This window comes from Callospermophilus lateralis, chromosome 11, assembly GCF_048772815.1.
Source record: "Callospermophilus lateralis isolate mCalLat2 chromosome 11, mCalLat2.hap1, whole genome shotgun sequence".
Lineage (NCBI taxonomy): Eukaryota > Metazoa > Chordata > Mammalia > Rodentia > Sciuridae > Callospermophilus > Callospermophilus lateralis.
The window spans coordinates 19,817,762-19,839,626 of NC_135315.1; the positions used below are offsets into that span (position 1 = coordinate 19,817,762).

Consider the following 21,865-nt stretch of genomic DNA (forward strand, 5'->3'; position numbering starts at 1 on the left):
GGGTGGGTGGGTGAGTGCTGGGGAATAAATCTTGTATGAGAACAATCTCTCAGAGACTGATGTTGAATGGTGTCCTTCCTTGATAGATTAGGTCTCCTCTTGCTAATCTGAGTTTTGGTTAATTTGAGGTGACAGCCTCAGAAGAGGAACCCCAGGTGTGAGGAACCCACTCATCCCTGTTTTTCCTTTGTGATGGCCAGAACAATCACCACAGTATGAGGCCACTTCCTCTCTCTCTCTTTTTTTTTTTAAAGAGAGCGAGAGAGAATTTTTTAATATTTATTTTTTAGTTTTCGGCGGACACAACATCTTTGTTGTTATGTGGTGCTGAGGATCCAACCCGGGCCGCACGCATGCCAGGAGAGCGCGCTAGGGCTTGAGCCACATCCCCAGCCCCCACTTCCTCTCCTGGTAGAACCCAGACATGAGTATAACTGACCTCCCGACTGGTATTTAGCCAGCAGTTCCATCATTTCTAATACCTAATTTTGGCCCCCTAAACATAAACAAGCACAAGTTTTAAATAAAGGCTAATAAAGTTTTGGGTAGAAGAAGGCTTCAAAAGTAGCATCATGCTCTTTTAGAATCTTTGAGCCTCAAGGACAGCTGCTCTTCGGCCTTCAGCTGACCTCAGAAACTAGAAAGACTTATTTCAGGCTCTGTCCTGCTGGCCACTGTGGTTCGGCGTGGAAAGCACCTGCCAGGTGTTGCCGTGAGACAGCTTGGGCTAACGCTTTTCTACAAGCTTTGTGGCTTAAGACTACTCCCCCACGCCCCCACCCAGGGCCCCCAGCCCTCCCTTTCCTCATGTCTCAAACCATAGTAGGTGTCGAGCGCCCCCTGTGTGTGAAGCTCGGTAACGAGCAAATAAGGAGTGTGGCTTTCTTTTTAAAAAAAAAAAAAATATGTGGTGCTGAGGCTCGAACCCAGTGCCTCGTGCATGCTAGGTGAGCGCTCTACCACTGAACTCCAGCCCCAGCCCCCAGAATGTGGTTTTCAAAACTCCCCTCCTTCAAGTACCTATCAGTCTTATTTTTCAAGTGATAAAGCTGCCGAAAGTGGACTGGACCGTGGGATCAGGACACGTTCATGAAGGTAACTAGCTCTGTGTGACCTTGAACTAGTCATTTGCCCAGTGCGGGAGTTGATCCCTGAAATTTCTTCCCGTTTCAACTCTGGGAACAGGAAGATCTCAAGGTCGCGAGTGCTCAGCTGCGGCTAGAAGTAGATCTCAAAACTTGTAGGCGTTGTTTACTACAGCTTTCGTTTCTCCTGTCGCCACCGCCTCACACCCGGGTCGTGGAAGGGTCGAACTTTGGTGCGCAAGCTTCCGGCTGAACTGAACTACGGCGACCGGGCTGGGCCGCGGAGTTCCGCGGAAATCCTTCCCCTTCAGCCAATCACTGCTTGAGGCCCTCCCGCGTTGCCGGAAAGAGCTGTAGCCCGGAGCAACTACGACGTCTGGCTTTCTGAATTTGGCGGCGGGAAAGGCCATGAGTAAAGCCCGGGCAGAAGCTGCGGCGGGAGGTAACGGAGGCGCTAGCACGATTCGGGAGGGGAGCGGGAGAGACCGGCCTAGTGACACGGTCTCCTCTCACCGTCTCGTCTCTCTCCGCAGCCCCTGGCCTCCTCCTGAAGTACCTGCAGGAGCAGAACCGGCCCTATAGCGCCCAGGATGTATTCGGGAACCTGCAGAAGGAACACGGTCTGGGCAAGGCGGTGAGGACCTTTGAGGATTCCCTCCCCGCGGAGCCCCTGTAATCAGGCTGGGTGGGGCTTCCGCCCTCTCCCATTACTGGCTGAAATCTCCCCTGCCTGGGCCCAAAGACTCCTCTTATTGCCCTCCCTTCCCTTCTGCCAGGCGGTGGTGAAGGCGCTGGAGCAGCTGGCCCAACAAGGCAAGATCAAAGAGAAGATGTACGGCAAGCAGAAGATCTATTTTGCGGATCAGGTGAGGAGAGCCCGCGCACATTATCACCTATATCAGATCCCAACACTGAGTCAACTAGTATCAACTCTTTGGCACCCCACCAGCGTTCTACCACTGAGTCACAACCCTGCCCTGGGATTTGTATTCTTTAGCCTAGACCTTCACTTGGATGTCTCTGACTTCAGTATCAGAATCAATCCTGCAAAAGAAGAATGCCTTCCTAACTGGCTCCTCCCTAGCATTCTTCTCCCTTATTGGAATCACTTTTCACCCAAACCAGAGACTTGAGAGTAATTCCTGACTTTTTCCCTGCAATGTCTGGTCCATCAAGTAGAGCTGATTTTTTTCTTCTTGAGTCCAATTTCCTTTCCCTCTGCTATCACTGCTCTAGTCCAGGCCTTGTTGTCTATTAATGTCCCCCCAAAAGGTCTCACCTCCTCGAACATATCTTGAACACTACAGCCAGAATCATCTATCTAAATGCAAATCTGATCATGTACCATCCCTACATAAAACTCTTCAATGCCTCATGTGTGCTCCATAGAACAGGTAAAAGGCACCTGAAGACTTGCTGCAGCCAGACTCTGGCTTCACCTGCCCTTATTATTTCTCCACCCATCAATACTAAACAATTTAGGTATGTTTTATTCCTCTGTCCTTTGCTTTTCCTCCTTCTACCTCTGCCCACTTACATCTTATTCAGTCCTTTGAGATTTCACTCAGTCCCCACTCTCTCCAGAAACCCAGAAATGATCTCCAGAAGGAGGAGCCAACTTCTCCTTTTTCAGGCTCTTATGCCTTTTGAGTCATGAGGTATATAATTTTCTTTCTACTTGTCTCCCTCACTGAACTAAGGTTCCTCTGGGCAGACCTCATTTTTTGTTCATCTTTGTTGACTCATTACCCCAGTATCTAACATCTAAAAGACATTACTCGTTTAACTGAAGTATAACAAATTACTACCCTATTGAGAATTATCTAAAAGAGGGGTTGGCAAACTTCTATAAAGGGCTTCACAGTATTTTTAGCTTTGCAGGCCCTATGGTCTTTTTCAAAAACATGCAGAATTTAGTTTGCTGTTTGCAGGTCCCTGCTGTAAACATTTACCTTGCCTATGCATAAAGCCTAAACTGCCCAAGTTGGCATTCCCATCCTTGCTAGACTGAGTCCTATTCCCAGGTGATGTGACTCTCACTGATTTGCAATAGGTTTTGTTTTTTATGATGCTGAGGACTGAACACAGGGCCTTACTATGCTAGATAAATGCTCTACCAACTGAACTCCGCCCTAGGGTAATCCTTTTCTAGCAGCCTCTCATGAGAGGGGCTCCTTAGACTTCCACTAGAATCCCTTATCTAAATAGAGCCTCTTGTGCTTCTTCACTTGTAAGATTCTTTGGGTTTCCCGACTCCCCCTACTCCCTCTAGGCAAGGATGAAACCCAGGACTTTGTATGTGCTAGGCAAGTACTTTGCCACTGAGCTACATCCCCAACTCCATTAGATTCTACCTATTGCTGAAACTCATGATCTAGGTGTCCCCACCTTGGTAAGAATGTTTCTTTACTCCTTTAGCCCAGTGAGTAGGTTTTATTACTAATGGAAAGATGTTTCTATCCTATTTATTATCCTGCCGACCTGGACGCTCTTTGACGTTAGGCATTAGGTTTCAACTTTTTTTACACATTTTCATTGGGACCAGTATTCAAATGAATGACTTGTTTACTGCCTTCCTGTATATATATTTTTTTCCTTTTTATGCCTCACATTAATTAATTCATTTGTACTTTTTCTCTTGTCTCTGGCAGAACCAGTTTGAAATGGTGAGTGATGCTGACCTTCACAGCCTGGATGCCAGAATCGTGGCCCTCACTGCCAAGGTGCAGAGCTTGCAGCAGAGTTGCCGCCACATGGAGGCTGGTAGGACTGGGGAGCCCTTGCAAGGTGCCCATAGGGCCAAGTTCAGTGTGGAGGTCAGGAACTGCTAAGTGAATGGCTCACTGATTACAGTGTCTTATTGCAGAGAAGACCACTTAGCTGGGCCGCCTCATTAAAAGAAATGTAGAGCTAGGCGCAGTGGCGCACGCCCATAATCCCAGTGGCTTGGGAGGCTGAGACAGGAGGATCACGAGTTCAGTGCCATCCTGAGCAAAAATCAAGGTGCTAAGCAACTCAGTGAGACCCTGTGTCTAAATAAAACACAAAATAGGTCTGGGCATGTGGCTCAGTGGTGGTCCCTGAGTTCAATCCCCCGTACAAAAAAAAAAAAGAAAGAAAGAAAAATGTAGAGTCACTAATGGCTTAAGACATGCATTTGCTTCCTCTGCCATGACCTTCAGCAAACTGCCCCCATGTTTTTCTCTATTCCTGCTTTAACTGGCTACACATTAGTCTGCTCAACCTCATAGCCCACTACTTGTAGCTGGAAGACAAAGAAAAATAGAATGAACTGGTGACTCTGTAAGCCTTATTTTCCTGAATGTGGGGTCTTATTCTAGTAGATCTCAGAGCAAGGTAGAATTCACATTCCTACTTCAAAGAGTACCCCTGACTGGGAAAGACAGAACCTCTCTGTCAGGGGTGGCAAGTGACCTCAGGAGGATGTGGTTTCAGAGCTGAAGGAGTTAACTAGTGCCCTGACTACTCCGGAGATGCAGAAAGAGATTGAGGAGTTAAAGAAGGAATGTGCTGGCTACCTAGAGAGATTGAAGAACATCAAAGCTGCCACCAACCATGTCACTCCAGAGGAGAAAGAGCAGGTGAGCTGGGAGGAAGGCTAGAGTTGCTTGTGCAGGATTGAGGACAAGGGTTGATCCTCAACAGGTAACTGTGGGCCTGAGGGATTTAGAGTAGCCTGTTTCTTCCTTCTAGGTATACAGAGACAGGCAGAAATACTGTAAGGAGTGGAGGAAGCGGAAGAGAATGGTGAGTTGAAGCTCCAAGGGAGGCTCTGGGGGTGTTTTAAAAAAATGGCAGCCACAGAGAAATTGCTGCCCAATGTCATGGTCTGACAGTTAGTGCCCAGTGTTGCCCACCTAAAAAGGGGTGGTTTTGCCGGGCGTGGTGGCGCATGCCTGTAATCCCAGTGACTCTCTGGAGGCTAAGGCAGGAAGATTGTTGAGTTCAAAGTCAGCCCTCAGCATAAGTGAGGTGCTAAGCAACTCAGTGAGACCCTGACTCTAAATATAAAATACAAAATAGTCCTGGGGATGTAGCTCAGTGGCAGAGTGCCCCTGAGTCCAATCCCCGGTACCCCCAAAATAAAAAGAGGTGGTTTTGTTTCATCAGGCAACAGAGCTATCCGATGCAATCCTTGAAGGCTACCCTAAGAGCAAGAAGCAATTCTTTGTAAGTGGCCCTCTATCCCTTCCTCCCCTAGGGCCATCACCCTGGGATGTCTCATTCACTTCTGTCTCTGTCCTACAGGAGGAAGTTGGGATAGAGACAGATGAAGATTATAAAGTCACACTCCCAGATCCCTGAGAGGGCCCTCTGTGAAAACTGAAGGATGGAAACACAGAGATGCTAGGACTGGCCACTATTGTTTAGAATGGCTTTTTTTGTTGTTCCTGCTGCTCTTCACCTTGGAGAATAGTGAGAAAAGAGGCACTAGCCCAGTGCATTGGGAAGAGGGAGGGCTGGTGGCCAGGAAAGGATGGTCACACCTATTTCATTTTCCACATTTTAACAACTTGAACTTAACATGCACACATAGAATGAAGCTAAAAGAAAGCATTTTTTAATATTTATTGTGATATAATTTGATATAAAAATATTTAACGTCCTCTGAATATTCAACCTCCCAGACATCAAACCTGAAGAAAGCAGCAGGGAGCTTGGGAAATAAGGTAGAGAGAGGCTGCTATACCTCAGCATTTGAGGAGCCTAAGACATCCCCCAGTACTTTCATCCCAGGACACATTTTGATTATTTCCTGTGCCCTTTCCCCCCACTCCCAAGTCCTGGGAGAAGTGCAGACAGCACTGGGTGATGATAGAGAAACTGGGCAGAAAGACTGAGGTGGTTTTGAGGCCCAGAAAATTTTCCAAGATTGTAACTGTAGTGAAGTTGCATTGTTGATGTTTAGGAAAATAAAAAATTTCAAGTTTGCAGTGCTGTGTCTCATCTGCCTTTGCTGTACAGGACTACTGCTGGGGAACAGGGCAAGGATGGATAGGGAGGAAGGAGGTGATGGAACATAAGGCAAAAATAGAAGAAACCCAATAGCCCTGCCCTCAGCTGACCAGAAAGCTCCAGTCTCATCTTAGACTAACCAGGCAGCCCTAGCCTAAGCCTTTCAACCTTCATGGCTGTGGGACTATTTCCTCTCACTCCTTTTCTCCCACCCAACTACTTCTAAAACATCCATACTTGAGTCATGTTACCCAAGAAACCAAAACAGGCAGTTTCCATGTACACACAAATCATGAACAGAAATCCAAGGTTTAGAGAAAGAGCTGAAAGGCCAGGAGTTCTTTGGGATACTCAGAACAGACTCCTGTCCTGAGGACTTACAGGGAGAAGACGACTGGGTAGGTTCGACTTTATGGTCAATATAATAAATTAATCAGAAGCTTTCACAAAACAAAACCCCCAACTCCACTGAAGATGAAGTGAAGCTGGGAAGACCAAACACCAAGTAGAAACCAGCTGACTGGTGTGAGGTGTCACAGTCCAATCTCAGGCCCAGCAGTCCCAAGACCAAATAGGAAACTCAAAAATCTCTTGCTGGCCATTCTGCATGTTTCCAAGAGCCATCAGTAAAGTTGATTTTTCAATTGATGCAGGACGCCAATCACGATCTCCCGCAGGGTCTGGTGAGGGCAGCAGAAAACAAAGCTCAGGAAGGTACAAAACTACCTTTTGACATGCTCTTTAAGAAAAGTGCATTGAAGAGCTAGGGGTGTAGTTCAGTGGTAGAACACTTGCCTGGGGGATTCTATCCCCAGCATGGTAAAAAATAACAAAACTGCATGGAAAGAGGTATATGATAAAGCAAGTACAATAAAATGTTACTGGTAGAAGGCAGTTAACTTTTTTTAAATATTTTTTTTTTTTGGTTGTAGGTGGACACAATGCCTTTATTTTTAATTTATTCATATGTGGTGCTGAGGATTGAACCCAGCGCCCCATATGCACTAGGCAGGCATTCTACCGCTGAGCCACAACCCCAGTCCCAGCAGTTAATTATTCTAAAATTCAGTGTTGCGGTATGTTTAAAGCATTTCACAATTATAATGTTGGGAAACAAATAAGTCTTGAATACAAGTTCAAGCCTTGAGAAAAAGCAGCCAGGCTTTAGAAGCAGAAGATAGTTCAATACCATTAATATATCTCTCTTACAAATAAACAATCAAAAGCTCTTGGGGCAACTATTTCAGTGGGCCTGGGAGTGAGGGCCTGAAATCTGCATGTTTCCAAAAACTGTAGGTAACTGCTACAGGTGATCAGGGCTTCCACACAAGGCAGCCAAAGAATGGTACATGAAGCAGCAATAGTGTAACATGGGTTAAACAAAAGCCAAGAGAGGGCTCTGGCATTGAGTGCTCACACCATATTTGCCAATGAGACCTTAATGTGAAAATCTCGGCTGGAAGCACGGAAGATAACAGAATACTGAAAGTTGAAAGACAAAGTGGCTATCCTACTTTTCTGTACAAAAAGTGTCTTTGTTCACTATATCTGAGGGTAGCATTAGAACCCCAGATCATTTCTGTCCCATACCTGAGGCTTACAGTGCTCCTCAATCCAGCTGAAAACACAAGCTGATAGCTCTTGGAAGCTGGCCACAGAGATGGAGGCATTGAAGGACTCAAACAGGGAGTCCATGACACCTTGAAACACATTAAACTTGTCCTGGTCAGAGACCTGGTCCTCTCCCTCATGGGGGTTGTCCTGATGTGCCTTCACAATCTGCTCATAGTTTCTGAAAACAAATAGGCATAAATGAGGTGCTACAGCAGCTCCCCACCACCCAGGAAAAATGATGAGGTTGCTCTGTGCACTTGCCCACCCCCCTCCTTTCCTTGGAGTTTTGGGGATGCTCTTTACTATACACTACTAACAGGTCAGAAATGGTGACTGTCCTTCACTAACTGACAGGCATTTTCTGAGTGCCATATATAAGGTGCTATCTGGGATACAGTCTTGCTTCACAGTAGCTGACTCAGGTAGTGCGAATATTATCTACACATATTACCTGGTGTAGCCTTTGGACAGGCAAAGGTGTGCATTGCAGTCAGCCTCAGTCCCCTCAGAAGCTAATTTCCCCAGTTCAGCACCCCTCTTACACTTTCATTATCTTTAGGGCTGTGACATCCTTGCGTAGTGTAGACACCTCCTCTTCCTGCTTTTTCTTCTCCTTGTGTAAAAACTGGATGTAGTCGATGGCTGGGGTGGAAGCAGAAGAAATCTCAACCGGGAGAACAAAACTGAATTTGATTTCCCTCCTCCACACCCATTATCCCATTACAACCACCACACCAGGGCCAGGCCAGGGATGGGTATGTAATGCTGCCCTCTTCATAGCCCCTGTTGGCTCCACCCCTCAGTTCTCTCCCCATCCATACTCTTCTGTAGAACAATGGCTTTGCTGAGCTTTTGAGAGCCAATGGAGAAGTCCTGCTGCTGGCAGGTGGGGACGATGGTCTGAAGGTCATCATAGCCTCTCTGTGGAAACAACATGAGAAAGGGGATCCTTAACCCTGAGGGATTAAGTCAAGATGGCACAAAGCTTCCATGACACCAGTTCCATTCTCACAAACTTAGGGGGGTGGGGGTGGAAAGAAGATGTTCATGCCCAGGGACTAGATCAGCTCACCCCTAAGGCTATTTGGAGCTGTTTGAGGTAGACTGGACAGAGAAAATCTAAAATACATAGCGCCCCCCCCCCCCAATCACCTTGATGGCGTCCCTCCTCTTCTGCTCCGACTGGGTATGTGCTCGCCGCCGGCGGTCTTTGTAGGATTCCTTGTAGGACTCCTGGTGGTAATCACTGTCCTCATCATCTACGCTCAGAGTTGGGGGCAGGGAGAGGTCACCTTAGGGCCCAGTGGGGCCCAGCTAGCCCACCTTTCCCTGATGGGAAGAACCCAGTGCCCAGAGATGGCAGATGGGCAAAGAATCAGTCAAATATCCTGGATGAGGTAAAAGACACACCCTGTGTCTGGCACTCAGACTCCAACACCCCCATGTGGTCAGCTGGAGCTTCCCTGTCTAGGAAAGATACTAAAATGATGGCATAACTGAGACCCCCAGGTGGGCAGGAGGGTGTTGCTGCCTACCTGTGTTGGGGACAGAAGAGGCACTGGTGGAACCGATGCTATTAGCTCTGGACACTACACTTCCCTTACGAGTGTTTTCTACAAAAAGCCCTGGAAAAGAGAGGTTCCAATCACTAAGGACTGGAATGGAGTGCATTGCCAGCCCTCATAGACAACTGTGGGCACAAAGGCTTCCTTAAATGACTGTCAGCCGTCCTGAGCCACCCACTTCCTGCCATACCATGCTGCAAAGCTCCTGTCTCCCATATCTACACTGCTCCACAGGCCTGCAGTCAAACCCTCTGGCTCACAAAGGGACATCTGAACATTTGAGAACCAGTGAACAGCTGTCACTATTTCCATCACTTCCTGGTCCAGAGCAGAGGAATCAGGTGTCACCCATGGTTGCTTCCTGCCCATTCTCTGGTTCCTTTTTCATGTCTCAAGCCAGGACCTTGGCTCAGAGACAGTGGACTGTGCTCAGGTGTGGCTACTAGCAAGGCCACAAGAATTTATACAGCTGAAACAGGAGAATCATTCCAAAAGCCCAAGACAATAGGGGAGGCACTCACTCACCAGGGTCCAGGCTGTTGTCACTGTAGGCATACTCCACCTGCAGCACCAAGCAAGGGAGAAGCCCATCAGACACAAGTGTGCGGACAGCCGAAAGGTTCCCCGAATGCAAAGCTGGGATAGGCTGTGAGAGCGCCGCCCCTCTGCGTGATCCCTTCCGCCCCACTCATCCTCCAGCCCCCTCGTTCCCTCGCGCTCGCGCGCACACGCCTCGTTTGTCTCTACACCTTGGCAGCCTCGGGGTAAAAACTGTCTATCTGCAGCCCCGGGTCGGAGAACAGGGGAGACTCTGGGGACAGGAAGGAAGCCCCAAATCTCGACCCGCTGTGTGCACGAACCCAACCCGCCCTTCCCTGGAGCCGGCGCACGCGCCCACGGGGCTTGCCTTGACCCAGGGGTCCTCGGGAGAGGCGCCTGGCTCCGTCATCTTGGACCTATCGAACCGGAAACAACCAAGCGGGCGGGCCCCCTGCTGCGAGGAAGCGGAGAGGCGCGTCCACGTGATTAGAGTTCACCAATCCACGACGGAGAGGCAGGGATGGGGCGAGAGTGCTGCGCACGCGCGTCTCAAGACTTTAAAACTGACCGGAGGTGGTTCTCCTTGGCGTTGGACCTACAACTGGTCGGTGATAGGGATCTGCTCCTCGCCTGTCCCTACCTTTCTGCAGTTTAGGGTCTAGAATGGCGGCCACATGGAGCACCTTCTATGAAATGGGATCCCTTCAAAAGGCTTTTGTGAGGGCTGGGGAGATATATATAGTTCGATGTAGAGCCAGTGCTTCTCATGTGAAGGACCATGGGTTCCATCCTCAGCACTACCCAAGGGGGAAAATGTTTTCTAAATATTGTTGCAGATCCTGTGCGCATGCGCAGTCATCTGCACCTGCAGACCTTGTCCCTAGGTTAGAAACTGGGCGGAGCACTCCTGCTTCACATCTTCTGACCCCATCAAGCTGCAAGTTCTGAGGGCAGAGCCACTGCCCAGCATTGATCTTCCAAAACCCAGCCCAGTAGCTGGCAGGGTGCTTGTGGAATTAAATAATCCTTGCAAAAAGTTTGTTAGTTGTTTTGCTGCTTTATAGTGAGGAATCAGAAGTACCTAAAAAGTCTCTCACTCAAAAGTCTCTCTCACAGCTAGTAAGTGGGAAGAACGAGGATGACATCAGTCTGGCTAACTTCAAAGGCCATATACTTAACCACTGCAATCCTGATTTCTGGCTCAGGTCTGGGCCCTGAACTTGTGGCATAAGAGTCCAAAGTCACTTTAGAGACGCTGGAGCAGGAAGCAGACACCATACAGGCAGCATCTGTAGACATTCACCTTTAATTCTGTTAGAAATTCCAGTGTTTGCGCTGACCCCAGTCAGTGGTGGGTATCAGACATTTGTGGGCAAGAATAGGGATGGAACTCCACAGGGGCCTGCTCCCCGATAAGCCACATCTTTACTGTTGATTAAACGTCAGCATGCTGCATAGGATTCCTGTGTCTACCAGGCCCAGCCATGTCCTGCACAGCTTAGCTTGAAGCCCTCTAGGCCTGAGACTGGAAGAGCATCAAGGTACCCATTCCTCCACACCACCGGATCTCATCTACTCCAGAGGCCACTGCGGTCCCACAGAGAATTCATTATTAGTCACGGGCCTGAGGAGTTTTGGATATGCGCTTCTGCAGGAGATTCCAGGCTTTTTCCACCTTCCGACAGTCCAGGATATTGGAAGAAAGAACAACATCAGACAAACACCCACTAGACATTCCCTCCCCACAACCCTTTCTTTCCCTGGGCATCAACCTGGAGTTGGGTGACATGTGGCTCCCACAAGGTGCTCAGCACCACGTGGCTCTGGTCCACAAGCTGCTGCCCACTCATCTGGCTCTGTAGCCTGCTTTGAGCGGCAGCTTCAGTTAGGCCATCCCTCTCCACAATGCGTCGTACAGCCTGGGCACAGACGAGGCATTTGTCAGGAAGGATCCCAGCTCAGCCTGCTGGATCAGAGCAGGATACCGTCTGCAGTAGGGATGGGGTAAGGGTGGGGTCCAGATACCTCTGTCTCAGGGATGACAACGGTCCACACCTCATGTACCATGTTCTGCCAGCCGGCTTCAAGCAGCATGGCGGCATCAATCACACACACATCCTTTCCTGTGGGGAGACCCCAGTCACTGCCAGCAGCACTCTAATGCTTACTATCAATCAGAGGCCCACAAAAACAAGTCCCAGGGAAAGTGGATAGCCATGCTGGGGGCAGGGAAGCTCTCAGGGAGAATCTGCTCAACTCTCCCCTTCAACTGTTCCCATCATCCCTCCCACTCACCCTCAGCCACAGCTAGATCCATCTCCTCTCGGGCCAGCTTTGCAATAACTGGCCACACAATGTCAGTGAGTATCTTCATCTGCTTCTGGGGAGGGGATAGAGGAAATAGGCAGAGGTTACTTTCCCTGAGTGATGGAGCCAGCCCAGGAGGTGGGAGTTGGGAACAAATGAGCAAAAATCCAAATTCTGGGTCAGAATTTAGGAGGAGCTAAAGAGCCCTGAGAGGTGTGTGTTTACCTTGTTTCCAAACACCCGGCTGCCTAGGATCTTCCTATTGATGATGCCATCTTTATGGAGAATATCTGAGTGACAGAGAAGGAGGACTAAGCAAAGAAACCAAGCCATCTCCTCACTTCAAGCCACCTCTAGCCCTCCCCAGTTGTTACCTGTTCCAAAGGCCTCCACCACAGGTTGGTATGCAGGGCCACTTGGGGCGTAGGCCCGATGGCCCAAGTGGTCACTGTCGATGACAAATGCCCCCAGGCCCTTCAGCCGCTGAGCTATTGAGCTCTTCCCAGAGCCACTGATGCCAGTCAGCCCAATCACGTAGAGACCTGAAGGGAGCTCTGGCCTCTTCTGGGGTAGATGAGAAGGAACCCCATAGTTACTAGGGCCCTTAGATTCATGCTTGAGGCTGAACCCCTCAATTTTTACTCTCCAGCATTTCCAGCACACCCAAACACAAGTGAAAGAGGAAAGGTAGGCTTACATTTGGAGGCCGAAGCAGCTTTCCCAGCAGTCTTTGGCGGGAGTTGGAGGAACTGACTTTCTCTTCTTCATGTTGCTCGTGGCTTTCATCCTTCACCAGCTGGATCTGATACAAGGCAAGCTCCTCCAAGTCCTGGGGTAAAAGGGGAAGGATGAGAAAAGAGTGAGAGGAGGAAGGAAGAACCCAGATCCCCTTTATCCTCTTCTACCTACCCAAGGAAGGGAAGCTGGGAACCAGTTTCTTCCTGCTTCTTCCCACCACCCTGACCCCTCTATTCCCTCCTCTGAAGTCATGGTACTTCCAACAGCACCCCATAAAGGTTTTCCCCCTTCCCATCCACACCCTCTGCCAGTCTCCCAGGGGTTACATTCTCAAGGCGGAAGCGGTTGGCGGCCATCCCCCCACGATAGGTCTCCTCGCTGACCACCAGGAACTCCAAGGAGGGGTCAGAGCCAGCAGGCCCATAGGGGTCCAGCAGGGGGATGATATCAAAAGTCAGGGAGGGCTTGATGTCCACCAGGAACTCACTCAGATGTTCCACACGTTCTGCATAAGGCTGGAGCAGCTCAGGGAGCAACTTGCCTGGGGAAGGAGCCCAGAAAAACAGTGAGGCTTTTTTACTGGGGAAGAAGAGTGTGGGCCTGTTTGGGGAAGAGTGTCCCTAGGCCCTGTATCTCCAGAGGAGGGTGACAGGAAGAAAGTATTAAACTGGGAATTTGTTGTAGGGGAGGGACAGGAAGGGGAGGAAATGGACGAGCACCATAGTCTCTGCAAGAGCTGGCATGAGTCCAGAGAACAAGCCACCAAGAGATTACTCCAGAGAACTATGCTAACGGGCATCAGAGTTAGAGAATCCCAAGAGCTATGCCATCCTTGAGTTCATTCTTACTGTCTGTAGCACTACTACCTTACAATTCATTTGTCTATTTATTCCCAGTGTCTCAAATTTTACAGTTGATCACCTGGAGAATCTTAAAAGTAGATTCCTTAGTTCCACATTTGGGAGGTCTAACTGGTGATTGAACCATATACTAAGAAAGCTTCCTCAATACAATGAATCAAAATGCATTCTGTTGTCATATATACCTAATTAAAATTAATTAATTAACTTAAAAAAGAAAGCTTCCTCAGCACCAACTGTCAAGCACTGTGACATTTGGAATGGGTGTGAACTAATAGCCCTACCTTTCTTGATCTTGGCATTAACGGTGGTGGTTGGGGGAGGAAATTTGGGGAATCCTCCACTACCCTAATGCAGGGTCCCTCTCACTCACTCTTTAACAGATCTTTGTCTGCTACTCCCACCACAAGCTGCTCCTGGGCCAGGATGCATGCAACACTGAGCAACAACTTGTGAGCATTGTGCAAGCGGTCAAACGTGCCACCCACAGCCCCACGGTGGTAGCCACGCACAGGCTGCTTTGGAGACCTAGCCACAGGGGAAGCTGGCCTAATGGTGGAGGATAAGGGTACATCCAGGGACTCCACAAGCAGCATTCCGGTCCCATAATCCGGGTACAGCAGCACTGAAGACAGTTGTGGACAACAGCTGTAACAGCTGGTGGCATATCGTTCTAGCTGTTGCTTAACTGGATTGTACTGACTTCCATCCAGGGTCTGGAAGTCAGTCAGCACTACTTCTGGCGGGTGGGCCAAATTCTGGACTGAGCTGGGCAGTAGAGGGAGAAAGGCGCTCTTGGTTTGGATGTTGGTCAGTAGAATTCTGACGTCCAGGTGCCTGTGGAGGTTGGCGCCTGCGTAAAGGTGCGCGATGAAATCGAGAACCTCAAACGTGGCCTGCACCGGGCTGGACTGGGGCTGGGCAGGGCCCTCCAGGCTCATGCCCGGCTGCAGGTGTACATAGAGTGTGTGATTCACCAGGCGGGCAGCTGAGGTCAGGATAGGAGCGAGGCGAGGGGCCAGGGAGGCCAGTGGCGTCGTCAGCACCAGGAGGCCCGACTGGAATACAGCCATGCTGCCTAGGCCTACGGACAGTCAGGGAGAGGAAATGAGGATGGCTAAGGGGATATTGGTTGAAGCCGAGACCTGCACTGGGCCTTGGACCCAGAAGGAGACCTGGAGCCGGGAGAAGGCCTGGCAGATCGCGCAATGACTTCTCTGAAGTAAACCAAAATCCTGGGAAGGGGGAACTGGAGAGGAATCCCTGCGTCATAGGGCTGGGGATCCAGGAATTGGGCCCTCTTACTAAACTGCACTGGGTCTTCAAGAAATCGAAGGAGGGGCCTAAAGGGGGACGCTGACGTTTAGGTTGGTTCCTTACTAGCTGAACCCCCCAGGCTTTGGTTCCACTTACACCAGCCGCGGAGGCTTCCCGAGCCGCGGCCCGGAAGCACTGCCTTTGGAACCACAACTCCGAGGTACGGAAACCGAGAGAGGCCAAACATCTCAACTTCGGAACTCAAATCTCACGGAACTCTCGTGAGGTTTCTTGTGGAACCGAGCATGTCCTGTTGATGAGGCGGAGCTGAGCGCGGAGGTTGTGAGACTGATTAAATCTTGGCTCCAGATCCATCTGGACTAGGCAGAAAAGGGCAGGCAGGCTTGAAAGCCCAGATGGCGGATTCCCTTCAGCCCTGGAGAAGAAAGATTGGTTTCAACTAGGTTAACCAAAAGGCAACCAGAACTAATACCGGCTTTCCTCCTTAATTCCAGTGACAGAGGTAGGGGTCACAAAATTGCACTTGCACTAGGAGAGGCGTTCCTAGAGCCTCCTGGTCTTCCCGCTCCCAGCCCGAGGATTTTTCATTTGATAGATTACTGGGCAACTTTACCCAAGTCCCATTTCGCACATGGGATGTATGGGACCCTGAATGTTCCAGGGGTACATAAGAGGCCGGTTCTCATGGCTTCTATAGTATGCTCTCCGCACCACGCACCTTAGTGCGCCTGCTTTCAAGAGAGGAGAAGGAGCTCTGCGTGTGAGCTCAGTAGAGCTGCCAGGGTCTCTAAACAGGAAAAAAGTGGGCTAGGGCGTGAGGCATAGTGGTAAAGATTTACCTCGAAGTTAATGAGGGCTGATTAGACTGGAGTTTGGAGCGGTGTGAGGAGAAAGCCAGGTTGCTATTAGAAGACTTTTCAGGTAAATTGTCCACGGAGATCTGAAAAGGGAAAGCAATCAATCCTCAAGATTCCAGTAATGAAGCCGGGCGCTGTGGCGCACACCTGTAATCCCAGCGGCTCAGGAGGCTGAGACAGGAGGATGGAGAGTTTGAAACCAGGCTCAGCAACTGCGAGGGACTAAGCAAATCAGTGAGACCTTCTCTAAATAAAATACAAAATAGGGATGGGGGATGTGACTAGGGGTTGAGTGCCCCTGAGTTCAATCCCTGGTACCCCCCCCCAAAAAAAAGAGAGAGGCTTTAACCTTTATTTTATTTATTTGTTTTTATGTGGTGCTGAGGATTGAACCCATTGCCTCACCCTTGGTAGGCAAACGCTCCACTACTGAGCTACAGCCCTAGCCTGTTGTATTCTTAAAGCCTCTAAAAGTGTATGATCCCTCAGCCCCACAAATCTGCCTTTGTAGTCAAGGAATGCACAATTGTGAAGCCACAAAGGCATTAAGGGACCAGGCTGCTTGAAAGTGACATCTTAAATTGGATTTTAAAGAGAAAAACTTGATTTGAAGAAGCAAAGACTGCCTGAGAATGTCCCAAAACATCTGGACAGTCTCATCTGGCACACAGAGTTACTTTTTTTCAGCAAGTGTGTTATTTAGTCCCTCCCATGTTCAGGTGGGGTTCTAAGCACAAGGGATAGAGCAGTGAGCAAAAATAACAAAGTCTCTGCTCTCCTGGAGTTTAGATTCCTGTGTGTCTTGGGATGGGGTGGTGAATTAAACAATATAAAAAAATTCTGTAATATATCTATTGGTGATGAGGGCTATGAAGAATAATAAAGCAGAGTAAGGGGACCAACCATACTGGAGGGAAAGGAATGCTGTTTTAGATAGGGTGTTCCAGGGAAACAACAAACACCTGAGGGAAGAGAGAGAAAGAGAGATCAGGGATAAAGCAAACCAGACAGAGGAGATGGCAAGTGCAAAGACCCTGAGACAGGACCAGGGGGACCAAAGTGAATGGATATGAAGAGTGGTTAGAGATGAGATCAGAAGAACATAGGGGTCAGTTCACAGCAGTTCTTGTAAACATTGGCTTTTACTGAAATGGAAAGCAACAGAAGGCATTTTGATGAGAAGAATTTCATTTTTAAAAAAATCATTCTGACTGTACTGTGGAAAATTTTACTGTTGGAGGGCAAGAGCAAAATCAAGAAAACTACCTGGGAGGCTACTACATAGCCGAGAGAGATGATAGTGTGAGGAACAGGATGATTTCCCAATATGCTTTGAAGGTTGAAGATATAGGGTGGAGTTGTCAGTATTTGCTGAAAGATTGATTGAAAGATGAGGGGAGCTGGGTGTGGTGGCGAACACTTGTAATCCCAGCAGCTCAGAAGGCTGAGACAGTATAACTGCAAGTGTAAAGCCAACCTCAGCAATTTAGCCAGAACCATCTCAAAATAAAAACTAGCTGGGGCTGGGGTGTGGCTCAAGCCGTAGGGCACTCGCCTGGCACCGAGTTCGATCCTCAGCACCACATACAAACACAGATGTTGTGTCCGCCGAGAACTAAAACATAAATATTAAAAAAATAAATAAAAATTAAAAAAAATAAAAATAAAAAATAAATAAAAACTAGCTGGGCACGGTGGCGCACGTATTAATCACAGCAGCTCGGGAGGCTGAGGCAGGAGGATTACCAGTTCAAAACCAGCCTCAGAAAAAAGGCCCTAAGCAATTCAGTGAGACCCTGTCTCTAAATAAAATACAAGACAGAAGGGGTTGGGGATGTAGCCCAGTTGGTAGAGAGCTTGCCTCACATGCACAAGGCCATGGGTTCAATCTCCAGCACCAAAAAAAAAAGGGCTGGGGATGGCTTCCTTGGTAAGCACCTCTAGGTTCACTTCATGGTATTAAAAAAAAAAAAAAAATGGGGTTGGCTGCAATTAAGTAATAATTCATGGTTTTTGGATTGAGCATCTGGACAAATGGAGTTGTCATCACCCACTGAAATGAGGAAGATTGAAGGAGGAGGAAGTATTCCCCAATCATTGAACACGTTATGATTACTAGACATCATGTGACACTGAGTAGGCAGCTGGAAATATAAACCTGGTGTTTGCAGGAAACGATGAGGTTGGAGATATGTACATTTTTGGGGTGTTGTGGGGGGCATTAACATCTAAATGGTATTTGAAGTCATTCCACAATGTAGATTATTGAGAATGTGGATATATGAAATATAGAGGGGTCACACTTAGACTCTCTTACCACCTGTATGTTTGCTTGTTGGCTCTCACAGAAGTGCAAAGGAGAAGCCTGGAGTGGGAGCAGGCTGTAAGAGCAGATCCCATGCCTCAGAAATTCATACCACCTTGGCCCTCTGCCCTTCCGTGGACTTCCTGGATGCTGTAAGGACAGCAGATTCATCTGGGCCTGCAGAGCAGGGAGACCAACAGGGGTGGGGTAGCTGAGACTCCTTCCTCCAAGTTGCAGAGGCAACCGGCAGTCCAGTGGGCCAGAGAAAATCCTTATCTGGAGGACAGGTCAGAATGTACTGCCGCCTTCCCCTGATGTCCCACACAGAGGCCCAAGAACCACAGTAGGTTTCTCTACTGGTCCTTCACTTCCTCTGAGACATGACCCCCCAACCTAGTCCCTACCTCAGTACCACCCCCTTCTAGGACACTCCTGCCCCTTTCCCCTGCCTGTCATCCCCTCTCCTCACTTATACCTGTTTTCTCTTGGCTCCCTACCTCTGCCCGTCCTCAATCAGACCTCCACAGAAGTTAGGAGATTGGCTCCTATGTTTCCTGCCATGGAGCATCCCTCTGCAGGATCAGGAAGTATAGACCACTGAACACACTAGCCAGGACTGAAGCCCCAGCTGTACCTCCTGGGAAGAGGCAGCCTTGGGGCTGGTGGGGACCTCTCGGCTGAAGAGTTCAGTTTGAGGCAGGGGAACAAAGAGGTATTCAGTGGGGTGTCCCCTTTGCTTTATTTAGCATAGTGGGGGTCTAGCTCAGTAGTAGAGTGCTGGCCTAAGTCAGCACTGGGTTCCATCCCCAGCACTGCAAACAAAACCAAACCCTCCACACTAGCACTTTACAGGTATTATCTCACTTGGTCTTCAACCCATGAGAGAGGTATTGAACTCATTTTACAGATAAGAACAGATTCAGGGCTGGAGTTGTGGCTCAGTGGCAGAGTGCTCACATGTGGGAGGCACCACGGTTTGATCCTCAGCATCACATAAAAATAAATAAACAAAACAAAGATATTAAAAAAGAAAGAGGGGCTAGGACTGTGGCTCAGTGGTAGAGCACTCGCCTAGCAGGGGTGGGACCCAGGTTCCTCAGCACCACATAAAAATAAAGGCATTGTGTTGTGTCCATCTACACCTAAAATAAATATTTTTAAAAGAAAGAAAAGTAAACAGATTCAGGGTAGGTAAGGGCATGCCTGGGGTCCCATGAGTAATAAAGGCCAGGTCACAACCGGGCTTTCTCCAAACTTTAGTCCACCTAACTTCCACTGCTGCAGACTTCCCTTGGGCATCCAGAGACAGCAGGCAGTCCCCTGGATTTGAGGCGTGACCCCTGTTATCTCCCTCTGCTGGATATCTGTCTCCACATAGGTAGAACTGGGGCTCGGAGAATTGTCCTGATCATTCACCCGCTACGCACCAGCGCAATGCAGCCGCCACCCCTGCGCTAACCCCAGCACATCCTGAGAGGCAAAGGAGGGCGCGAGGAGACAGTAGCAGACAAAGCCTTTATTTCGGGGCTGCAGGAGACGCACTGAGCTCGGGGTCCCCCGGTTCTCTGGTCCCAGCTGCCTCGGTGGGCTGGTCAGCGAACACAGCATGGTGCATGGCAGTCACGTAGCTGCAGCCACTGGGGTCCTCGAGGCGCAGCCGGGACAGGGGCAGGAAGCGCTCCGTGCTGTAGTAGCGCAGGGATGGCTTTGGGGCACGCAGCGCAGTGACGAAGACCTGCGGGCAGGAATAGAAGCGTGGGCTTGGATCATGGTGTGCCTCCCTCTTCCCCGCCTCCCTCGAGTCCCTGAGAGCACCCACCTCTGTCACCTCCTCTGGGTCCTGCGCCTCACGGATGATCTGCTCGCAGTGGCGCTGGTAGAGTGAGAAGAGGTGGCGGGTCTGGGCATCTGCGTGGTTCAGCGCCGCTCCCGGGCCGCCCTCTAACTTTTCATAGAAGGCGGTGTGCACTGGACCGCACTCGATGAGGCTCACGCTGCGGACAAGAGCGGCGAGTTGGCGGAAGCGGACATCAGGACTGGCCTGGGTCCGCCGAGAGGAAAGCCGCTGCGCGAAGGCTGCTTTGCATAACAAGTGTTTGCGAAGCGACTGACTGCCCGAGAAGTGCTCCCGTGTCCACCTGAGGCTTCGAGGGAGACTTTAGCGACGGAATTTGAGTCTGGGTGGGTAACTAGAACGGTGTGACCTCTGTGGACCTGTGCTTTTCCATCACAATACCCACACCTTAGTCGGCAAGTGAGTGAGATCATGTGTGTCAAAGGCCCTGCACAGTGCCCGCCACACAACCATCGGAGTCTAGGAAGGAGGGCCGGGGACCCACTGGAGAGCGACCCCAACAAAAATCCCGGGCTTGGCTTTCCAAGGGTTCAGAAGTTTCAGGTGACTTACTGGACTCCAAAGGGCAGCAGCAGAACCGCCAGACTCTCGCACAAACCCTCAAGCGCGAACTTGCTGGCGCAGTACACTGCGTTGAAGGGAAGCCCTTGGAAGAGAGTTCCGCAGCTCAGACCTGCGTCCAGGCGGGGAGCGGCCTGGGGAGGCCCCGCCCCTTCGACTCACCCATCAGGCCTCCCACGCTCCCGGTCACCAATATGCGGCCTGAGCGGCGCCGCTTCATGTCCGGCAAGAAGGCCTGCAGTGTCCGCACGGTCCCAACCACATTCACATCCAGCACTGAGCCCACGGCGCCCAGCCCGTGGGCCTCTAGAGGTCCAAGAAGACCCCGTCCCGCGTTGCACACTGTAAGAAGAGAGACCCGCCCTATGCGACCGACCAGTGACAGCCCCAGACTATCCCCCCCCCCCCCCGGGGTTCCCTGTGCTTGGAGCATTCTGAATTGGGCTCTGGACAAGGATGGCTCTTGTACACATTTCGGGGGGATGCTCACCCAGCACATCCACACGGCCCTCGGTCACGCGTGCCCGGGCAGCAGCCACAGAATCTGAGTCCCTCACGTCCAATTCCAGCGTCTCCAGCGAGTCTGAAGGGCATCCCCGGGCCCGGGCTGCCTTCCACAGCTGGTCTTGAGCCCTCAGGTCCCTCATCGTGGCATACACTGAAGGTTTGGGAGAGGATGAAGATTTGAATACCCTGCTTACCTCTAGGGGAAATCTATCCATGCTGGCCCCTCTTATACCTTTAAAGCTCCGGGACGGGTCTGAAGCCAGCCGAAGGGCCAGGTGCAGGCCGATGCCCGAGGAGCAGCCAGTGATGAGCACCACGGTGCGATCCATGGGGAGATTCTTGAGAAGCAGGTCAGGAGCAGCAGGTCAGGAGCAGCAGAGCCCTAGGCGCAGGTCTCTGGGCTGGATATCACCTGCTTCACCCCGCCCCTGCCTGCAGTGCCCCCACCCCTTGTTGTGTCTCAGAGGCAATCTCAAGGCTGAGAACTCCCCTAGTCCCTGACGGGCTCTCCCCACCCTGCTCTGGATCAAAGCAGAGAAAAGGCCACTGATTTAAAACCAAATTTCCCTAGTTGCTGGTCTGAGGGAGGGCAAGCAGGAGGGCACTAAGCAGCACCATGGGTAGACTTCCTGGATGTCTGTGTCCTAAGGGACAATTTTCGTTACCAAAGTTTGCTGCTTTGCTGTAAAAGTAAATGCTTGGGGGGGGGGCATTCTCAGTACAAAGGGGGTTAGTATTAAGCATAGGGAGGCAAAAGCAAGGGGAGGTCGGGGGAGAACTGGCCCCACACCAGGGTCCATGCTGTAGCCCAGACAT

The 21,865-nt window shown here is 50.1% G+C and overlaps 4 protein-coding genes across 8 annotated transcripts; 1 reads left to right on the forward strand and 3 right to left on the reverse strand.

The window, feature by feature from the left end:
* Positions 1-25: 25 nt before the first annotated feature.
* Positions 26-6,038, forward strand: Psmc3ip (PSMC3 interacting protein). Of its 3 annotated transcripts, XM_076870249.2 has the most exons (8): positions 26-1,527; positions 1,619-1,719; positions 1,862-1,951; positions 3,737-3,848; positions 4,542-4,687; positions 4,800-4,853; positions 5,217-5,276; positions 5,355-6,038. In XM_076870249.2, exons 1-8 carry the CDS (start codon positions 1,494-1,496, stop codon positions 5,409-5,411), a joined length of 654 nt encoding a protein of 217 aa, XP_076726364.1. In that variant the 5' UTR covers positions 26-1,493; the 3' UTR covers positions 5,412-6,038. The 3 variants fall into 3 exon arrangements, with proteins under 3 accessions (XP_076726364.1, XP_076726365.1, XP_076726366.1); XM_076870250.2 differs by lacking the exon at positions 5,217-5,276; XM_076870251.2 differs by lacking the exon at positions 26-1,527 and having other exon boundaries at positions 1,679-1,757.
* Positions 5,662-10,247, reverse strand: Mlx (MAX dimerization protein MLX). Of its 2 annotated transcripts, XM_076870247.2 has the most exons (8): positions 10,149-10,247; positions 9,767-9,803; positions 9,212-9,301; positions 8,829-8,935; positions 8,498-8,597; positions 8,219-8,318; positions 7,653-7,854; positions 5,662-6,742 (listed from the first exon to the last, which is right to left on the reverse strand). In XM_076870247.2, the coding sequence occupies exons 1-8, from the start codon at positions 10,188-10,190 to the stop codon at positions 6,686-6,688; spliced, it is 735 nt and encodes a 244-aa protein (XP_076726362.1). In that variant the 5' UTR covers positions 10,191-10,247; the 3' UTR covers positions 5,662-6,685. The 2 variants fall into 2 exon arrangements, with proteins under 2 accessions (XP_076726362.1, XP_076726363.1); XM_076870248.2 differs by lacking the exon at positions 9,212-9,301.
* Positions 10,248-11,071: 824 nt separating this feature from the next.
* Coasy (Coenzyme A synthase) lies at positions 11,072-15,183 on the reverse strand. 2 transcript variants are annotated; one of them, XM_076869595.1, is made up of 10 exons: positions 15,100-15,183; positions 14,390-14,770; positions 13,153-13,367; positions 12,786-12,917; positions 12,463-12,652; positions 12,314-12,378; positions 12,077-12,161; positions 11,807-11,904; positions 11,554-11,700; positions 11,072-11,456 (listed from the first exon to the last, which is right to left on the reverse strand). In XM_076869595.1, the coding sequence occupies exons 2-10, from the start codon at positions 14,757-14,759 to the stop codon at positions 11,394-11,396; spliced, it is 1,365 nt and encodes a 454-aa protein (XP_076725710.1). In that variant the 5' UTR covers positions 14,760-14,770; positions 15,100-15,183; the 3' UTR covers positions 11,072-11,393. The 2 variants fall into 2 exon arrangements, with proteins under 2 accessions (XP_076725710.1, XP_076725709.1); XM_076869594.1 differs by having other exon boundaries at positions 14,060-14,770.
* Positions 15,184-19,622: 4,439 nt separating this feature from the next.
* On the reverse strand, positions 19,623-21,798 carry Hsd17b1 (hydroxysteroid 17-beta dehydrogenase 1). Its single transcript, XM_076869982.2, has 6 exons — positions 21,282-21,798; positions 21,033-21,200; positions 20,705-20,884; positions 20,534-20,627; positions 19,946-20,120; positions 19,623-19,861 (listed from the first exon to the last, which is right to left on the reverse strand). The coding sequence occupies exons 1-6, from the start codon at positions 21,376-21,378 to the stop codon at positions 19,643-19,645; spliced, it is 933 nt and encodes a 310-aa protein (XP_076726097.1). The 5' UTR covers positions 21,379-21,798; the 3' UTR covers positions 19,623-19,642.
* Between the last annotated feature and the right edge of the window lie 67 nt (positions 21,799-21,865).